This window comes from Rhinopithecus roxellana, chromosome 12 (genome assembly GCF_007565055.1).
Source record: "Rhinopithecus roxellana isolate Shanxi Qingling chromosome 12, ASM756505v1, whole genome shotgun sequence".
In the NCBI taxonomy this organism is placed as follows: Eukaryota; Metazoa; Chordata; class Mammalia; order Primates; family Cercopithecidae; genus Rhinopithecus; species Rhinopithecus roxellana.
Window position 1 is genome coordinate 133,759,698 of NC_044560.1, and position 20,894 is coordinate 133,780,591.

Below are 20,894 nucleotides of genomic sequence, written 5' to 3' on the forward strand. Positions count from 1 at the left end.
GCAATGCATGAGTTCATTCATTCAAAGCCATTCATCGGGGGCCCGCCCCATGCCTGGCCCAGGTTTGGATGGTGCTGGGTACATGGGATGATGAGATAATCAGGACGTGCCCTTATGAGGCTCCAGTCCAATGTGGGAGACAGGCAGTGACAGTGACACCAGGCAGTGACAGCCCAGAGTGGTCAGGGCTGGGATGCCGGAAGCTCAGGGGGTTGTGGGAATCTGGAGGAGACACTTCCTCAGCTTAAGAGGGCATCAGGTGTCCTGGAGAATTGGAAAGGATGGGAGAGACTCAGAGTAGGCATGGGGGCCTGTGTTCCAGGCAGAGGGAAGAAGGCACCTGTGAAGGCCTGGCGGTTAGATGGGAGTTTTTTTTTGTTCTCTCTGTTTTTTTTTTTTTTTTTTTTTTTTTTTTTTGAGACAGGGTCTTGCTCTGTCACCCGGGCTGGAGTGCCATGCTGCGATCAGGGCTCACTGCAGCCTCCACCTCTGGGGGTCAAGCAATCCTCCCACCTCAGTCTCCCCACATACTACCATGCTTGGTTAATTTTAATTTTTTTTTTTTTTTTTTTTTTTTTTTTTTTTTGAGACAGAGCCTTGCTCTGTTGCCTTGGTTGGAGGGCAGTGGAGCAATCTTGGCTCACTGTAAGCTCCGCCTCCCGGTTCACGCCATTCTCCTGCCTCAGCCTCCTAAGTAGCTGGGACTGCAGGCGCCCACCACCACACCCGGCTAATTTTTTTGTATTTTTAGTAGAGACAGGGTTTCACCGTGTTAGCCAAGATGGTCTCGATCTCCTGGCCTCGTGATCCACCCACCTCAGCCTCCCAAAGTGTTGGGATTACAGGCGTGAGCCACCGCGCCTGGCCAATTTTAATTTTTTTTTAAATATTGCTCAAGCTGGAGCATTTATTTCTTGATTCTTTGTCTCAGAGCCCCTCTTGCGTGCCTGAGTCTGGGCTGGGTGATGCCGAGGACACAGGGTTGCCAGGACAGCCCCGGGGCCTGACCTCTGGAGGCTCCTAGTCTAGGAGGGAGGCAGTGATGGGGCTGGGCCCTTCGGCCCCAAGGCCACTCACTCGGCTTTCTCCGGCTCCAGTTCTGGTTCCGGCTCCGGCTCTGGCGGGAGCTCCTCCTCCACTCCATCCACCTAGGGGCGGGGCAAGCATCAGGGCTGAGTCCCCACCCTAAGCGCTTCTCAGGGCTGCCTGCCTGCTCCTGTCATCTTCCTTATTTCCCCTGGGTAATCTAAGTTTTACACTTCCCCCCACCAGAAAGAGGCAGATTATGGTTCCCATTTTACAGAGGGGAAACTGAGGCTCATCGAGGTGAAGACCTTTGCCCAAAGCGCTGCACAGGGTCGGGCTGACTCCAAGTGCAGCTCTGCTTGTCTCCCACGGCTTCCCACCACCTTGACCTCCGCGCCGCACCATGGCATTCCCAGCACCAAGGGCCTGAGGATGTTTGGGGTTCCTTCCTCCATGGGATACTTCATTCCCACACCAGTATCTCCGAGGATCTTTTCCTAGTGGCCCTGACCCTGTCTGGAAACTTTTTTTAGTCTTGGTCTTTCTTTCCTTTCCTTTTTCTTTTTTTTTTTTGGAAACGGAGTCTCGCTCTGTCACCTAGGCTGGAGTGCAGTGGCACCATCTTGGCTCACTGCAACCTCTGCCTCCCGGGTTCAAGCGATTCTCCTGCCTCAGCCTCCCGAGTAGCTGGGATTACAGGCGCATACTACCACGCCCGGTTAATTTTTGTATTTTCAGTAGAGACGGGGTTCCACCATGGTGGCCAGGATGATCTCAAACTCCTGACCTCAGGTGATCCGCCCGCCTCGGCCTCCCAAAGTGCTGGGATCACAGATGTGAGCCACCGTGCCCGGCTTAGTTTTGGTCTTTCTTGCCTTCTAATTTGGTCTCTGGGTTTCTTACTCTTTCTGGCTCTCCAGGTATCATTTTCTGTACCTCTCCCGGGTCCTGCACTCTGCTCGGCCCTGCACTCTGTCTCCCCGGCCCTTTCTCCAGGTCTCTATCTCCGAGTCTCTCTATGCGTCTGTGTATCCCTCTGTCTCTGAGCGTCTCTCTTGCCCGGCGCCCGCTCTGTCCCCGTGTGCGTCCTCCATGGGTGCGTCCTCCGTGGGTGCGTGCGCCCTGCGTGTGCCTATCCCTCTGGCCAGTTCTCTCCTCTCGGTGTGTTTATACCCAGTCCCGCTCTCTTCCTCCCTCCAATCCCCCATCTTTCCAAAACCTCAAAGCCCCCGCCTGCTCTCTCACCCCCAGCTTCCTCTTGAGGATGGGAGAGCCCTCGGGCGTGGGCGGTTCCGCAGGCGTCGTGTCTCCCATGTCCCCGAGACCGCCAGCCCCTTCGGGCCGGAAGGGGCCCCCATCCGTCACGGCTACCGCCCCGTCGGCGCCGCCCGGCCCGGCCTCGTCCACCGCCTCCTCCTCGTCTCCAGCGCCCTCCGCGGCGTCTCCTGCGCCCTCGCCGGCACCCTCGCCGTCTGCGTCTCCGCCGGGCCCGGCCGGCTGCTCGCCATGCACCTCGTCGCTGGTGGGGTCGGGCATGCCTGCCAGGAGCTCGGTCACCGTCACCTTTTTGGCGCCCTCCACCAGGCCGCCGCCGAACAGCGAACCCCAGAGCAGGCCCAGCGCGCCCGCCGCCGCCCCCGCGCCAGCGGCCCCCGCGCGTGTCACGGCTGCCCAGAGCAGCGCCGCCACCGCGGTGGCCGCCTCGCGGGCCGTGAGCCGCCGCAGCCGCCGCACGCGCCGCCGCAGGCTGCGGTAGCTGAGGCCGCGCAGGGCCCGGCCCATGGCCGCCGCCACCCGCGCTGTCGCCCCTGCCGCCGCCGTGGCCGCCGTGCCCTCGGTCCCCGCCGCGCTCTCCTCCGCGCCCTCCACGGCCGCCTCCGCTGCGCCCTCGTCCTCGTCGGTCTCCGGCTCGCCTTCGGGCTCCGAGATCTGCGCGGCGATCTGCATCTCGAAGATGGTGTCCTCGCAGAAACTCACGAAGAGTTCCATCTTCTCGGCCTCGCCGCCCTCGTTCACCACGTCGAAGATGAACTGGCGCTTGGACTCCTTCACCTGAAGCACGGGGCGGCAGACAGGATAGGGGCACCGTCAGCGGGGGCTCGGACAGCAGCAGTGGCAGCTACAAGGGGGTCACCGCTGCAGGCGCTGTTCTAAATGCATTGTTACTCTGTTTTGAGACAGGGTCAGGTAGGGCGCGGTGGCTCCGCTTGTAATCACAGCACTTTGGGAAACCGAGGCGGGCAGATCACTTGAGGTCAGGAGTTCGAGACCAGCCTGGCCAACATGGTGAAACCCCCGTCTCTACTAAAAATGCAAAAATTAGCCGCCGTGGTGGCGCACCCCTGTAATCCCAGCTACTCAGGAGGCTGAGGTAGGAGAATTACTCTAACCCGTGAGGCAGAGGTTGCAGTGAGCCGAGATCTCGCCACTACACTCTAGCCTGGGCAACAGAGCAAGACTCCGTCTCAAAAAAAAAAAAAAAAAAAAAAAAAAAAAGACAGGATCTAGCTCTGTCTCCCAAGCTGGAATGAAGTGATGCTATCTGGGCTCACTGCAACCTTCGCCCCCAGGGTTCAAGCGATCCCCATGCCTAGGCCTCTTGAGTAGCCTAGGATTACAGGCTCCCGACACCATGCCGGGCTGTTTTTGAATTTTCAGTGGAGACAGGGTTTTGCCATGTTGGCCAGGCTGGTGTCGAACTCCCGGCCTCAAGTGATCTGCCCGCCTCAGCTTCCCAAAATGCTGGGATTACAGGCATGAGCCACCATGACTGGCCTGCTAATTTCTAAAAAAATTTTTTTTGCAGAGACAGCGTCTGGCTGTGTTGGTCAGGCTGGTGTCGAACTCCTGGCCTCAAGCACTCCTCTGGCCTTGGCCTCCCAAAGTGCTGGGAGTACAGGCAGGAGCGACAGCACCCGGCCATGTTGTCTTGATTATCAATAGCAAACCTATAGAGAGCGCTTTATAGAGAGCACTCATTGCAGGTGCTCCTGTAAATGCTTCAGTAAGGCCAGGCCCCAGACAAGCAGTTTCCATAAAACTCATTTAATCCTCACAAACAAGCCTAGGGCTAGCGGGTTTTCTTCCCATTTTATAGATGAGGACAGGGAGGCTCAGAAAGTTACATGCCCAGGTGACACAGACGAGGTGGCACATATAGGATTTGAAATCCCAGTGAGCTGGCTCCAGAATGGATGTATTTAGCTTCCTTGAGAGGAGGAGCATAGTGCTTGAAGGCAAAGGCAGCCAGCCTGCCTGGGTTCAAATCCTGATTCTGCCACTGAGTAGCTGGGTGATTCTGAATTAACTTTCTGGACCTCCATTTTCCCTCTGCAAAATGGGCATAATAAGACCTACATTATAAGGTTGGTGTGAGGGTTAAATGAGTTAGTAGATGCTGCATGATTAGAACAGCTCCCGGTGCCTGATAAATGCCATATAGTGGGCAGGCCATGATGGCTCACGCCTATAATCCCAGCACTTTGGGAGGCCAAGGTGAGCAGATCACCTGAGGTCAGGAATTCAAGACCAGCCTGGCCAACATGGCAAAATCCCGCCTCTACTGAAAATATAAAAATTAGCTGGGTGTGGTGGCACATGGCTGTAATCTCAGCTACTCGGGAGGCTGAGACAGGAGAACTACTTGAACCCAGGAGGTGGAGGTTGCAGTGAGCCGAGATCGTGCCATTGCACTCCAGCCTGGGTGACAAGAGCAAAACTCCGTCTCAAACAACAATGATGACAACAACACCGTACAGTGTTCCCTATTATTATACTGCCACACAGGTGCTCCGAGGCCACATGGGCATACGTGGATGCCTGAAGAGCAGGGGAAAGTGGAATGGGAAGGGGTGAGCAGAAGGGAGCGGGCGTTTGGAGAAACAGCACTAAGGGAAAGAGTGTCCGTGTGGGAAGCACGCAGTGGCAGAGGAAGAGGGGAGGGCAGAGCTCCCCCAGCATGTGCAAGGAGTGAGTGGGAAGGGCCATGGTGAATAGGGGCTTCCTGCAGAGGCAGGAATGTGCAGACATCATGGGTGCCAGGATGCTGCAACCACGTGTGTGCCAGATGGGGGTGTGTATGCAGTGGGGTCCCAAGAGGCATAGATGAGTGTGCAAGATCTCAAGGGTTCCGGCGGAGTATGTGAGGAGACACCAGCGGCCAGGGAGGGATCAGGTGCAAGGAGGGCGTGGCGGTATGGGAGGATGCCAGAAGTGTGCAACCATGAGAGGCTCAGTGTGCACAGTGGGTGTGGGCACATGGGGCAGGTGTGCAAGGGCCTGGGACTCTATGGGGGGACAGGAGGAGTATGAGTGTGAGAGGGGTCTGCAGTTATGCTCTGTGTGGGACATGAGCCCGCGTGCATGAGCTGGTGTCCCCTGAGGAGACATATGAAGAGCCCAGTCGTGAAGGAGGTGATGGATGCGCAAGCCTCCTGGGCTATGAGTGTGAGACAAGGGGGTGTGTGCACGTACCTGGGGGCATCTGAGGAACAAGCAAATGTGTGTGCAAAAGAATGTGGTGAGAGTGTGTCAGGGCCATGTGGGGAGTGTGAGGGAATGGAGAGGGGAACCATATGTCAGCCAGGTGTGCCAGCTGTGCTGGGGACATGCTGGGACCACGTGAGTGTACCCTCGGGGCAAGTGAGTGTGTGAGGGGTGTTCAAGCATTTGTGGGCTGGGCATAGGAGGAGCTGAGACAGGGCCCGTCAGGTTAGAAAGTGGGTCTGGGGGCTCTTGTGGGTGACCCTGAAACCGTGGCCCAAGTGTGCGTGGGTGAGCATGGTTGTGCCAGGGCTACAGTGACGGCAAGTGGGCAGTGAACGAATGAGGCGTGCCAGGGTTCTGGGAGGGCTCACTGGCATCCTCAGGGTGTGTATGCAAGAGGTGTGCACCCACGTGTGGGCCCAGAATAAGTGGGGGTACACATCGTGTGCTAGGACTTAAGAATGCATCTGGGGGCACACGTGATGACTGGTGAAGGGTAGGTCAGCATGCCAGGGCACCCCAGAGCCCCCAAGGTGAGCGTGTACAAGCGTGAGCATGAGCGGGCCAGGAGCAAGAGATGGCACACCGGGGCTGCTGGGAAGGTGAGCGAGGGGTGTATCGCCATGCGGGTTCAAGGAGGTGACAGTGTGGGTAGGGCTGCATCAGGGCTATAAGGGCCTGCCAGAGGTCCCAGGGTGTGCGTGTAGGGGGAAAGCATGGCGTGTGAGCAGCCACAGTCAGGACACACTGACCCTGCTTCATGCCCAAGGGCTGTGTATCTTGTGGTCGAGGTCCGAAAGAAATGGCCAGGGGCGAGCCAGGGATGTGCAAGGGCACAGCAGGGCAAAATGTGTACAAAAGGGTGGGCGTGGGCTTGCCAGAGCAGGGCAGATATGCGAGGCACGCACAGCCCCCTGTGGGGTCCGAGCGTGCAGGAAGTGAGCACCCGCACGCCCGAAGCCCCAGGAGGCGAGCATGCACGCGCGCGTGTCCCCCGACCTGGGGCATCTCCCACTGGGCGCGGTTGGTCTCCGAGATCTCGAAGTAGATGCGCTCGATGCGGCGCGAGGCGCCCATGATCTCGATGCGGCCCAGGTAGGGGCGGAAGTACTCGAGGATGCTCTCGGCCAGCTCCAGGAAGTTGTGCAGGCGCGGGTCATGCGGCACATGCTCTGACAGGTTGGTCAGCAGCACCGCCACGTTGAAGCCGATGTCGCGAGCTGGCTCCTGGAAGCGGTTGGCGAACTCCTCGCAGTTGATCATCTCGTTCTCATCCGCTTCGGAGCACGAAAGCAGGAACTGGATTTCTGGACCACTGAACTGCTTCTGGCTGTCCATTGCCTGGGAGCGGGCAGGGAGGTCAGTGGGGTGGCCTGGAGAGCCTCAATTCTCTCTCTCTCTTTTTTTTAGACAAGGTATCGCTGTATTGCCCAGGCTGGAGTGCAGTGGCACTATCACGGCTCACCACAGCCTCAACACATCCCTCTTGCCCCCATCCCAACCCCTGGGCTCAACTGCCCAGCCTCCAGACTAGCTGGGACTATAGGCACACACCACTACACCTGGCTAATTTTAACTTAAAAAAATTTTTTTTTTTTTTGGTAGAGATAGGGTCTCCCTATGTTGCCAAAGCTGGTCTCAAACTCCTGGGCTCAAGGGATCCTCCCACTTCAGCTGAAACTTGTGTTTTTTTTTTTTTGAGACGGAGTTTTGCTCTTGTCGCCCAGGCTGGAGTGCAGTGGCGTGATCTCCGCTCACTGCAACCTCTACCTCCCAGGTTCAAGTGACTCTCCTGCCTCAGCCTCCTGAGTAGCTGGGATTACAGGCTCCTGCCACCACATCCGGCTAATTTTTTGTAGTTTTAGTGAGATGGGGGTTTCATGATGTTGGCCAGGCTGGTCTCGAACTCCGGTCCTGTCCCCAGGTGATCCACCCGCCTCTGCCTCCCAAAGTGCAGGGGTGACAGGTGTGAGCCACCACGCCCAGCCATAACACTCTTTATCTGTTATCCTGCTAATGGAAATGTAGGTTGCTTCCAGATTTTTTTTTTTTTTTTTCCTCCTGAGACTGGGTCTCGCTCTGTCACCCAGGCTGGGGTGGTGCAGTGGCACAATCTCAGCTCATTGCAGCCTCCACCTCCCAGGGTCAAATGAGTCTCGTGCTTCAGCCTCCTGAGTAGCTAGGACTACAGGTGCATGCTACTGTGCCTAGTGAATTTTTGTATTTTTTTGTAGACGGGGTTTTGCCATGTTGCCCAGGCTTGTCCCAAACTCCTGAACTCAGGTGATTTGCCCTACTCTGCATCCCAAAGTGTTGGGATTGCAAGCATAAATCACCAAGTTCACCCACAGATTTTTTTTACAGACATTTTTCTTGAACATTCTTGTGCTGATTGCCCATGCATTTTTGCAAGAGGTTCTCTAGAGCAGCATAAAATGTTCTTGACCACACTCAATGTAAGAATATATTTTACAATGTGACTCAAAAAAAAAAAAAAAAAAAGGTTTCATGACACAATTCTGACCTTTGCTGTGTAGCACACTCTGCAATGTTCTATTTTATTTCTAAAGATGCTGGTCACGAGTTATGCGTTGCTAAATTAATTTCATTACCTACAGATGGGTTGCAATATGCAGTGTGAGAAATGTTGCTCTGGGGTATGAACAGAAGCAAAATTTTCTGGCTCTCAAAAGTGCTTTGTAAAAACCCCAGAACTTTGCAAAATGCTTTCTAAATGAGTAACACGCTTTGCAAATCATGAAGGGCTCTAGAAACCACAGAGCATGGAGACATAATCACACCGGAACCCCTCACCTACTGCCCTTACCTCGTCTGCCTGCCTCCCCCTCTATCATGAGCAGTGTGACACTGTCTGTCTCAAAAACCTACCCCTGACCAGGCGTGGTGGCTCATGCCTGTAATCCCAGGACTTTGGGAGGCCAAGGCGGGTGGATCACCTGAGGTCGGGAGTTCAAGACCAGCCTGGACAACATGGTGAAATCCCGTCTCTACTAAAAATACAAAAATTAGCTAGGCATGGTGGTGCGTGCCTATCATCCCAGATACTTGGGAGGCTGAGGCAGCAGAATGGCTTGAACCTGTGAGGTGGAGGTTGCAGTGAGCCGAGATTGTGCCATTGCACCTAGCCTGGGCAATAAGAGCGAGACCCTGTGCAAAGAAAAAAAAAAAAAAGCACACCTCTCCACAGGGGCCTGGGACACTATCACCTCCATTCACTCCTAGACTCTGCTCTTGTGATTTGCTGGTCTGTCTTTGTCATCATTCATTGTCCATCCCTTTATTTTATTTTATTTTATTTTATTTATTTATTTATTTATTTATTTTATTATTATTATTATTTGAGACAGAGTCTTGCTGTGTCTTTCCCAGGCTGGAGTGCAGTGGCACGATCTTGGCTCACTGCAGTCTCCACCTCCTGGGTTCAAGTGATTCTCCTGTCTCAGCCTCCTGAGTAGCTGGGACTACAGGCACGTGCCACTGCACTGGCTAATTCTGTATTTCTAATAGAGACAGGGTTTTGCCATGTTGGTCAGGCTGACCTCGAACTCCTGACCTCAGATGATCTGCCCGCCTGGGCCTCCCAAAATGCTGGGATTACAGGCGTGAGCCACCACACCCGGCCTATTTAAAAAAAACCTTATTTTTACTTTTATTTTTTGAGACAGAGTCTTGCTCTGTCACCCAGGCTGGAGTGCAGTGGTATGATCTTGGCTCAGTGAAACCTCTGCCTCCAGGGTTCAGCGATTCTCCTGCCTCAGTCTTCTGAGTAGCTGAGATTACAGGCATGCGCCACCACACCCAGCTAATTTTTGTATTTTTAGTAGAGATGGGGTTTCGCCATGTTGGCCAGGATGGTCTTGAACTCCTGATCTCAAGTGATCCGCCTGCCTTGGCCTCCCAAAGTGTTGGGATTCCAGGAGTGAGCCAGGCCTTTTTATTTTTCATTTTTGTGGGTACATAGTAGTTGTATATGTGGTAGGTGAACTATTTTGATACAGGCACGCAATACGTACTCACATCAGGGTTGATGGGGTATCCATTCCCTCCGGCATTTATCCTTTCTTTGTGTTACAGTCTACTTATAGTCTTTTAGTTGTTTTATTTTATTAATTTTATGAGACAAAGTCTATCTCTACTACCTAGGTTGGAGTGTAATGGAGTGATCATGGCTTGCCATAGCCTCGACCTCCTGGGCTCAAGTGATCCTTCCATCTTAGCCTTCCAAATTGCAACCAGAGGCACGCACCACCATACCCAGATAATTTTTTAAACAGTTTTTTTGTAGAGACAAGGTCTCATTATGTTTGAACTCCTGGGCTCAAGCGATCCTCCCACCTCAGCCTCCCAAAGTGCCGAGATTACAGGCATAAGTCATTGTGCCTGGCTAGTATTTTACTTTATATTTTATTTTATTATTTTATTTTATTTTTGAGAGAGTCTCACTCTGTTGCCCAGGCTGGAGTGCAGTGGCGTGATCTCGGCTCACTGCAACCTCCGCCTCCTGGGTTCAAGCAATTCTCTTGCCTCAGCCTCCCGAGTAGCTGGGATTACAGGCATGCACCACCATGCCTAGCTAATTTTTGTATTTTTATTTTTACTTTTTTGAGACAGAATTTCGCTATTGTCACCCAGGCTGGAGTGCAATGGCACAATCTTGGCTCACAGCAACCTCTTCCTCCTGGGTTCAAGTGATTCTCTTGCCTCAGCCTCCCAAGTAGCTAGGACTTCAGGCACAGGCCACGATGCCTGGCTAATTTTTGTATTTTTTGTAGGGACAGGGTTTCGCCATGTTGCCCAGGCTGCTTTCTGTCCCTCTTGTTCCCACCTTTCAGTGTTTCCATTTACTGTCCCCTTTGCCTGGGACATCACAGCCTCCCTGATTCATATGGTACCTTTCAACTCTCAGCTTCGCTGTCCCCTCCTGCAGAAGGCCTTCCTCCACTAGCCGGTTTACAGGGCTTACCACACCCTGCTCACTCCCACGCTCTTCAGACCACAGATTATAACCTACAATTACTTGGTGTATTTCATTATTTGCATCTGCCCCTTCCCACTGGACTACTGGCCCCCACAGTGGCCTCTCTGTTTTGTTCACTGCTGTACCTACAGGACTAGGGCAGGGCCTGACACACAGTAGGCACTCATACTCATTTGTCAAATGAAGGAAGCATCACGAAAACTAAGAGGCCGGGAGCCGTGGCTCAGGCCTGTAATCCCAGCACTTTGGGAGGCTGAGGCAGGTGGATCACTTGAGGTCAGGAGTTCAAGACCAGCCTGGCCAACGTGATGAAACCCCATCTCTAGTAAAAATACGAAAATTAGTCAGGGTGATGGTGGGTGCTGGTAATCCCAGCTCTTTGGGAGGCTGAGGCAGGATAATTGCTTGAACCTGGGAGGCGGAGGTTGCAGTGAGCCAAGAGCATGCCTGGGTGACAGAACGAGACTCTGTCTGTCTCAAAAAAAAAAAAAAAAAGAAGAAAGAAAAAAGAAATGAGACTATTGCCATTTTGCAACCTCTAATGAATGAATATGTCTGAGCGTTGAGCAGAGACAGCTGCTGGTATCTGGAGAGGAGGTGCTTCCTGGTGGAGGTACACAGTAGCCCCACATAGGAAGGTTCTGGCCAAAAAACTCCTTACACCCAAACCTGAATCTGCTCGAACTTCAGCTGAGTCCCACTTTGGAGGAAACCCAGGGGACAGAGGAACACAAGAAATGATACCACAAGGATGCATCGGTCAGGTCCAGACTGTGGGAAACTCTACAACTAGGACAGCACTATCCATTGATAGACTTAGTGTGAAAAAAGAGTGAAAAATGTCAAGCTAATCATTTTTTAGATTGATTATGGCCAGGCATGGTGGCTCTTGCCTGTAATCCCAGCACCTTGGGTGGCTGAGGAGGGTGGATTGCTTGAGCACAGGAGTTTGAGACCAGCTTGGGCAACATGGTGAGACCTCGTCTCTATAAATAAATAAACAGGATTGATTCCATGTTGAAATAATATCTTGAATGTATTAGATTACGTGTAGTGCTTCATCTTACTTTTTTTTTTTTTTTTAACAGTGTCTTGCTCTGTTGCCCAGGTTGAAGTGCAGTGCCATGAACATGGTTCACTGCAGCATTAACCTCTGAGGTTCAAGGGATCCTCCTGCCTCAGCCTCCCCAGTAACTTTGACTGCAGATATGCACTACTACACCTGGTTATTTTTTTTTTTTTTTTTGAGACGGAGTCTCGCTCTGTCACCCGGGCTGGAGTGCAGTGGCCGGATCTCAGCTCACTGCAAGCTCCGCCTCCCGGGTTTACGCCATTCTCCTGCCTCAGCCTCCTGAGTAGCTGGGACTACAGGCGCCCGCCACCTCGCCCGGCTAGTTTTTTGTATTTTTTAGTAGAGACGGGGTTTCACCGTGTTAGCCAGGATGGTCTCGATCTCCTGACCTCGTGATCCGCCCGTCTCGGCCTCCCAAAGTGCTGGGATTACAGGCTTGAGCCACCGCGCCTGGCCTACACCTGGTTATTTTTTAAAGTTTTTATAGAGACAGGGTTTTGCTATGTTACCCAGGCTGGCTGAAACTCCTGACCTCAAGTGATCCTCCCGCCTTGGCCTCCCAAAGTGCTGGGATTATAGGCGCGAGCCACCATGCCTGGTCCTCTTTTTACTTTTTAAAAAACATGGCTATTGGCCGGGCGCGGTGGCTCAAGCCTGTAATCCTAGCACTTTGGGAGGCCGAGACGGGCGGATCACGAGGTCAGGAGATCGAAACCATCCTGGCTAACATGGTGAAACCCTGTCTCTACAAAAAAATAAAAAAAACTAGCCAGGTGAGGCTGTAGTCCCAGTTACTCGGGAGGCTGAGGCAGGAGAATGGCGTAAACTCAGGAGGCAGAGCTTGCAGTGAGCTGAGATCCGGCCACTGCACTCCAGCCAGGGCGACAGAGCGAGACTCCGTCTCAAAAAAAAAAACAAAAAACAAAAAACAAACAAAAAAAAACACATGGCTATTATAAAATTTAAAATTATGATGACTCACGCCTGTAATCCCAGCACTTTGGGAGGCTGAAGTGGGCAGATCACTTTACGCCAAGAGTTCGAGACCATCCTGGCCAACATGGCGAAACCTTGTCTCTTCTAAAAACACAAAAATTAGCCAGGCCTGGTGGCACATGCCTGTAATCTCAGCTACTCACTCAGGAGGCTGAGGCAGGAGAATCACCTGAACCTGACAGGTGGAGGTTGAAGTGAGCTGAGATCGCCCCGCCGCACTCCAGCCTGGACAATAGAGCGAGACCCTGTCTCAAAAAAAAAAAAGAAAAAAAGAAAATTAAAAAAATATATATATTGTTCATATTGTATTTCTGTTGGACAGTAAAAATCTGCAGGACTAACAGCCTGGATCTCCAGGACATAAACTGCAAGGAAAAAGAAAAGATGATAGCAGGGAAGCAAGAGATGAAAGATGATTTTAAAAAGTATCAGCCAATTGCAATGGGTGGCCCCTGTTTGGATTCTGATTCAAAGAAGCTGCAAAAAATCCTGATAGTTATGTGAAAGTTATGAGATTTGGAAATTTGCACACTGACTAGATACTTGATGTTAAAGGCTGTGATTATATTTTTATTTGTACTGTTTTATTTTTGGTTAGGAGTGATAATGACATTGTGGTTTGTCAAATAAAAGGAATGTCTTTTAAGGCCACACATACACACACACATGCGTTTTGTTTGTTTGTTTGTTTGAGGCAGAGTCTCTCTCTGTTGCCCAGGCTGAAGTGGAGTGCAGTGGTGTGTTCAGGACTCACTACACCCTCAACTTCTTGGTCCTCCCACCTCAGCCTCCCAAGTAGCTAGGACTACAGGAATGTGCCACCACACTCAGCTAATTTTTTGTATTTTTAGTGGAGACAGGGTTTCGCCATGTTGCCCAGGCTCTTCTCAAACAATCCACCCTCAATCCTGGGCTCAAGCAATCCACCCTCTTGGACCTCCCAAAGTGCTGGGATTACAGGCGTGAGCCACCGTGTCTGGCCAAGACCATATATATTTTATGATACCATTTATATGCAGTGTTCAGAACAGGCAAATCTATACAGGCAGAAAGATGAGTGGTTACCGGGAGCTGGGTGGGGGAAATGGGACATGACTGCTAACGGGTATGGGGTTCCTTTTGAAAGGATGATTAAAATGTTCTAAAATTAGATTGCAGTGATGGCTTTACAATTCTGTGAACACACTATAAACCACTGAACCGTACATTTTAAATGGGTGGATTTTATGGTATGTACATTCTATTTCAATAAAGATATTTTAAAAAGGAAGACATTTCCTATATTTGCAGATGGGAAAACAGTAAAGATAACCTCAAGACTGTTTACTGACCAGGAATAAATCAGTAACCTAAAATGTGGTTTCAGTTGGGTGAGGTGACTCATTCCTGTAATCCCAGCACTTTGGGATGCGGAGACAGGAGGATCCCTTGAATCCAGGAGTTCAAGACTAACCTGGGCAACATAGAGAGACCTCATCTCTGTTAATATAATTAAAATTTTAAATACATAAATAAATAAAATGTGATTTCAAACACCAGAAAGGGCCTTCCAAACTATAGTCGATGTTTTGAAATCTACAAAGTACTTCATCACTGAAGATGTGATTTGTAAAGTGTCAAGAACTCTGCCAACCATGAAGAACTTGGGAAATTATAGAACAATGCTACTTTTTTTTTTCTTTTGAAGCGGAGTCTCGTTCTGTCGCCCAGGCAGGAGTGCAGTGGTGCGATCTCGGCTCACTGTAACCTCCACCTCCTGGGTTCAAGCAATTCTCTGCCTCAGCCTCCTGAATAGCTGGGATTACAGGCGCATGCCACCATGCCCAAGTAATTTTTGCATTTTGTAGTAGAAACAGGGGTTTCCTGACTTTAAGTGATCTGCCCACCTCAGCCTCCCAGAGTGCTGGGATTACAGGTGTGAGTCACTGAGCCCGGCCACAGTGCTACATTTTTTAAATGTAGATTTTCATATGAATGGAAAGGCAGAAAAAGCATCTGGACTTTGGGAGGCCAAGGCGGGTGGATGACCTGAGGTCAGGAGTTCGAGACCAGACTGGCCAACATGGTGAAACCCCATCTCTACTAAAAATACAAAAAAATAGCTGGGTGTGGTGGCGCACGCCTGTAATCCCAGCTACTTGGGAGGCTTAGGTATGAGAATCGCTTCAACCCATGAGGCAGAGGTTACATTGAGCTGAGATCACACCACTGCACTCTACTTTGGGCAACAGAGCAAGACTCTGTCTCAAAAAAAAAAAAAAAATTAAAAAATTAAAACTATACTGCAATACCATTTTTCACCTATCAGATTGGCAAAAATCCAAAGATTTGACAGTGCAGTCTGGTGGCGAGGCTGTGGGGAGACAGGCACACTCTTATGTTATTAATGAGAAAGAAAAATGGAGAGCAATGTCTGTCCAAATGACAAATTCATTTACCCTTTTACCCAGCTATCCCATTTCTGGAAGTTTATCCTCTGAGATGAATCACACATGATTTACAGAATGTTGTATAACAAGAGTAATTGTTTTTGTTTGCTTGTTTTTTGAGATGGACTTTCACTTTTTTTGTCCAGGATGGAGTGCAATGGCACGATCTCAGCTCACTGCAACCTCTACCTCACAGGTTCAAGTGATTCTCCTGCCTCAGCCTCCCAAGCAGCTCAGATTACAGGTGCATGCCACCATGACCAGCTAATTTTTTTGTATTTGTAGTAGAGATAGGGTTTCACTGTGTTGGCCAGGCTGGTTTCAAACTCCTGACCTCGGGTGATCCATCTGCCTCAGCCTCTCAAAATGTAACAAGAGTAATTGTTAAAGCCAGCATTACTCTAGGCCCAAATACAGCCTTCCTCAGCACATTTCCCTCCATCTGCTAGAACTCTGCAGTAATACATGTACAAATGTAGAATGCCTGTGGTATAAATGACACCCTTGTTGCAGTGCACAATGTGTGCAACTATCCATGTCAGCCCTGACCGCAACATGGGTTGTATAGCAAAACATAGGAAATAAAGCCACTGTCTATCAACAAGGAATAGCAAATTAACCATAATATACATACAGTGTGGAATATTGAACACCTGTAAAAAAGAATGAGGAAGCTTCCTATATCTTCAGAATATGTTGTTAAATAATACAGACCAGTGATATTATACCTATTATGTACAAAATGAGAAAAACAAGAATATCTGTTTGTATTTTCATTTAAAAAATGATGGAAGGATGCAAAAGAAACTAACGAAAGGGCTTACCATGGTAGATATGGGGAAGAATGGATTGGAAAAGAGTAGGAGTGAGAATTCTCAATTCACGCCTTGCTATATTTTGATATATATTTTTTGAGACAAAGTCTTGTGCTCTGTTGCCCAGGCTGGAATGCAGTGGCACAGTCATGGCACACTGCAGCCTTGACCTTCTGGGCTCAAAGGATCCTCCCAGCTCAGTCAGCCTCCAGAGGAGCTGGGACTACAGGTGCACACCTCCACATCCAACTAATTTTTTGAATTTTTTTTTTTCTTTTTTTGGCAATGGGGTCTTGCTATATTGTTCAGGCTGGTCTCAAACTCCTGGCCTCAAGCGATTCTCCTGCCTTGGCCTCCTAAAGTGCTGGAATTACCAGTGTGAGCCACAGCACCTGGCTATATTTTGATTTTTTTTTTTTTTTTTGAGATGTAATCACACTCTGCCGCCCAGGCTGGAATGCAGTGGCACGATCTCAGCTCACTGCAATCTCTGTCTCCCAGGCTCCAGGGATTCTCCTGCCTTAGCCTCCTGAGTAGCTGGGATTACAGGCACCTGCCACCATGCTTGGCTAATTTCTGTATTTTTACTAGAGATGACGGGGGTTTGCCATGTTGCCCAGGCTGGTCTTGAACTCCTAACCTCAAGTGATCTGCCTGCCTCGGCCTCCCAAAATGTTGAGATTACAGGTGTGAGCCACTGTGCCCAGCCTATATTTTGATTTTTTAAAATCGTGAGTATTATATATTCAAAAAATAAAATGAATACACTTTTACCAGTTGCAGATTGTAACTTTGTGTAACAGATGTTGAGCTGTAAAATGTCAGGTACCTGACATTAAACCCTGTGATCTGTGCAGCCCCAGTCAAGAGAGATCATTACTCATTTTCAATTATGAATCATGTGTATTTTAGCTCCTGCAAGTGCTTTTGGCTTTTCTTGTAGTCACCCCAGACTCTCTCCCTAAACCTGCCAGGCTCGATAGTAGGGCTGAGACCCCCAACCAGGGCCCAGCTCCCAGGAAGTGCTCACTGACTATCGATTAGACCAGATTAACAGATGAATCTGGAGGCAGTGTACTCTGGAGCCAGACCACCTGAGGTCTAACCCCAGCCTTGTCACTTATTAGCTGGGTGACCTTAAGCATGTCTGTTTATCTCCCTGTGCCTCAGTTTCCGCATCCATAAAATGGGAATAAAAAGCAGTCCTGGTGGCCGGGCGCGGTGGCTCACGCCTGTAATCCCAGCACTTTGGGAGGCTGAGGCAGGCGGATCATGAGGTCAAGAGATCGAGACCACCTTGGCCAACACGGAAACCCCGTCTCTACTAAAAATACAAAAATTAGTTGGGCGTGGTGGCAGGCGCCTGTAGTCCAGCAACTCAAGAGGCTGCGGCAGGAGAATCGCTTGAACCTGGGAGGCGGAGTTTGCAGTGAGCCAAGATCACACCACTATACTCTAGCCTGGCAACAGAGTGAGACTCCGTCTCGGGAAAAAAAAAAAAAAAAAAAAAAAAAAAGCTGTCCTGCCGGGCACGGTAGCTTATGCTGGTAATCCCAGCACTTTGGAAGCCTGAGGTAGGCTGATTGCTTCAGTCCTGGAGTTCAAGACCAGCTAGGGCAACATGTGAAACCCCATCTCTAAAATAAATAAATAAATAAACAACCAAAAAAATTATCTGGGTGTGGTGGTGCACACCTGGAGTCCCAGTTACTTGGGAGGCTAAGGTAGGAGGATCACCTGAGCCTAGGAGGCCCAGGCTACAGTGAGTTGTGATCACGCCACTGCACTCCAGCCTGACTGACAGAGCAAGACCCTGTCTCAAAGAAGCAAAACAAAACAAAAAAGCAGTCCTTACCATGTAGGGTTGCCGTAAGGACTAAATGAGCGAATTCACTGATACGCACGGCACAGAGTGAGAATATGGTAACTATGAGCTCTTCATGAAGGTGGAGGGCTCAGGCACAGCGACGGGTAAGAGGCTACGAGGGGTTGTCTGGGAGGCAGAGTCCCAGGGATGTGAGGCTCAGGGTCAGGGAAGCAGGCATTGCCCCTCAGGGTTGGGGAGGGAAAGGAAAAGGCTGGCTGTGACAAAGGCTGCCAAGACGACAAGCCAGAGGGGAGAGTCCGAGGTAAAGAGGTCCCTGATGATCTTGGTCAGAGGAGTTTCAGGAGCCTGACGGGGACGGAAGCCGGCAAGCCCCGAATCAGGGAAGGAGTGGGAGGTGAGAACGGAGGATCAAGGGCAGATGACTCTTGCAAGGCGTGGCTGAGAAGCAGAGAGACACAGGGAGGCTCTTGGGGAACAACTGGAAGGCATGGGGAGCTTTGATTTTAACTCAGGGAACCCTGAGCTTACCTAAGTGCAGATGGCCAGTCACAGTTGCAACCCATAGAATAAGAAGCCATGGGCCAGGTGCAGTGGCTCATGCCTGTAATCCCAGCACTTTGGGAGGCTGAGGCGGGTGGATCACTTCAGGTTGGGAGTTCGAAACCAGCCTGACCATCACTTGAGGTCGGGGGTTCGAGACCAGCCTGACCAATGTGGTGAAACCCTGTCTCCACTAAAAATACAAAATTAGTCAGGCGTGGTGGTGGGTGTAATCCCAGAGACTTGGGAGGCTGAGACAGGAGAATTGCTTGAACCCAGGAGGTGGAAGTTGTGATGAGCCGAGATCACACCATTGCACTCCAGCCTGGGCAACAAGAGCAAAACTCCGTCTCAAAAAAAAAAAAAAAAAAAAAGCCATGAACCCACACTGATGTAAATGAATGGATGAATGAGCAAATGAAATGGACAAGAAGGAAATACTCTTTCTTACATTGAAATGGTGCCTAATAATGGTAAAGCATATGGTGAAATGAGAAAACCAACATTTGTCAGCTACTAGAGGAATAATTGTTTCAGGCAAGAATCATCAATGGATGCTGACCCTGCCTGCAGTGAGCAGAATATTTACATAGCCTCAAAGTATGTCCTCACAAGACACTTATTGATTCCAAAGGGAATAACAGTTACTTCATCGTGGAGCCCCTGGTGAACACCGAGTTAACCAAGCCTTCCAAGTTAACAACAGTAATGGGAAGAGACATTGGCCAGGTGCAGTGACTCACACCTGTAATCCCAGCACTTTAGGTGGCTGGGGCAGGAGGATGGCCTGAGCCCAGGCGGTCAAGGCTGCAGTGAGCTAGAATTGTTGGACTGCACTCCAGCCTGGGCAATAGAGAAAGACTCTGACTCTAAAAACAAATAAATAAGTAAATAAAGAGTAACGGGATGAAACTACATGTGCCTCCTAATACATTACACTGAGGACACATCACTTCTCTAATATTCCTGCAAAAGATGCATAACCCTAGTCTAATAATGATGAAAACTCACACAAACCCACACCGAACGACATTTTACAAAACAGCTCGCCTGTGTTCTTCAAACACAGCAGGAAAGATAAAGACACACCCAGGCACAGTTCCAGACTGAAGGAGGAAAACAGAATACCTCAGTACCTCAATGCAATCCCTGGTTCTGGTTTGGCAAAGAAAAGACATTGACAAAATAAATTTCTTCAACAAGGGAAACTGAATAAGGTCTGGGATTAGATAGCAGCATTGTGCCAATGTTAATTTCCTGATTAGCATAACTGTCCTGTTGTTAGGCAGGAGAATGAATTTGTTCTCAGGAGATACACACTGAAGTGTTTGAAAGTAAAGGGAAATCGGTCAGGTGAGGTGGCTTGTGCTTCTAATCCCAGCACTTTGGGAGGCCGAGGCAGGCAGATCACTTGAGGCCAGGAGTTCAAGACCAGCCTGGCCAACATGGTGAAATCCCGTCTCTACTAAAAATACAACAAACAAACAAACAAAAATTTAGCTGGGCATGGTGGTGCATGCCTGTAATCCCAGCTGCTCAGGAGGCTGAGGCAGGAGAATCGCTTGAACCCAGGAGGCGGAGGTTGCACTGAGCCGAGATCGCACCACTGCACTCCAGCCTGGGCAACAAGAGCAAAACTCCATCTCAGAAAAAAAAAGAAAAGAAAAGAAAGAGAAATCATGATGGAGTAAATAGAAAACATTTGGGCAACATGGGTGAAGGGTATTCAGCAATTCTATGTGCTGTTCTTGCAACTTCTCTATAAACTTGAAGTTATTTCAAAATAAAAAGTTAACAAAATGGTAACAGCAAAGATCTGGGAGTAGTAATAGTAGCTAACATCTCTTGAGCACTCACCATATTCCAGGTACTGCCCACACTGCCCATCCTCACAATAGTTAATAGTTGTTTTATTTTTATTTTTATAGATACAGGGTTTCACTATGTTGCCCAGGCTGATCTCAAACTCTTGGGCTCAAGCGATCCTCCCACCTGGGCCTCCCAAATTGCTGGGATTATAGGCATGAACCACCGCACTCTGCCAATAGTTAGTGGTTAATGTGATTATCCTATACCCATTTTACAGAGGAGGAAACTGAGGCTCAGAGAAGAGAGTGACTTGCCCAGGGCTATGTTAACAAAAGATGGAGAGTTAGGATGGGAGAGGTGGTTAGAGGAGTATGAGTGGGTTCCTGAATAAGGATGTTCCAGCACTTTCCTCCTAGCAGCCTCATTATTTAGACCTGGAATGGTCTAGTTAGTGACTGCCTCCCCCATTAGACTATAAACCCATGAAAGCACGGGCTGTGTCTATCTTGGTCATTGATGGGTTGATAGAGTCACCACAGGCCCCACATAGAGAAGGAAGCCAGCGAATGTTTATCGATGGAATAACTGATGCCTATTCACAATAATGATAATGTTATGACTATTAATAAAGATAACAGTAATAATGCTTCTCATTTGTGTTAATGCATTTGATCCTCAAAACAACCCAAGTTGCTGAGTGAGTTGGCTCATGCCTATAATCCCAGCACTTTGGGAGGTGGAGGTAGGAGAATTGTTGGAGCCCAAGAGTTCAAGAGAAGCCTGGGCAATGTAGTGAGACCACATCATCTCTACAAAAAATAAACTTAAAAATCAGCCAGGCGTGATGTCACACATCTGTAGTCCCAACTACTCAGGAGGCTGAGGCAGGAGTATT

At 49.9% G+C, this 20,894-nt stretch overlaps 1 protein-coding gene across 4 annotated transcripts in view; it reads right to left on the reverse strand.

Annotated features, from left to right (window-relative positions):
* The window catches only part of RYR1 (ryanodine receptor 1), a 158,879-nt gene that overhangs the window by 17,271 nt on the left and 120,714 nt on the right, over positions 1–20,894 (reverse strand). For all 4 annotated transcript variants that reach the window (XM_030942543.1, XM_010385726.2, XM_030942545.1 and 1 more), the window contains 3 exons: positions 6,511–6,852; positions 2,272–3,078; positions 1,078–1,148 (listed from right to left, as the gene is read on the reverse strand). In XM_030942543.1, coding sequence (XP_030798403.1) covers positions 1,078–1,148; positions 2,272–3,078; positions 6,511–6,852 — 1,220 coding nt within the window. The remainder of the gene's footprint in view (positions 1–1,077; positions 1,149–2,271; positions 3,079–6,510; positions 6,853–20,894) is intronic.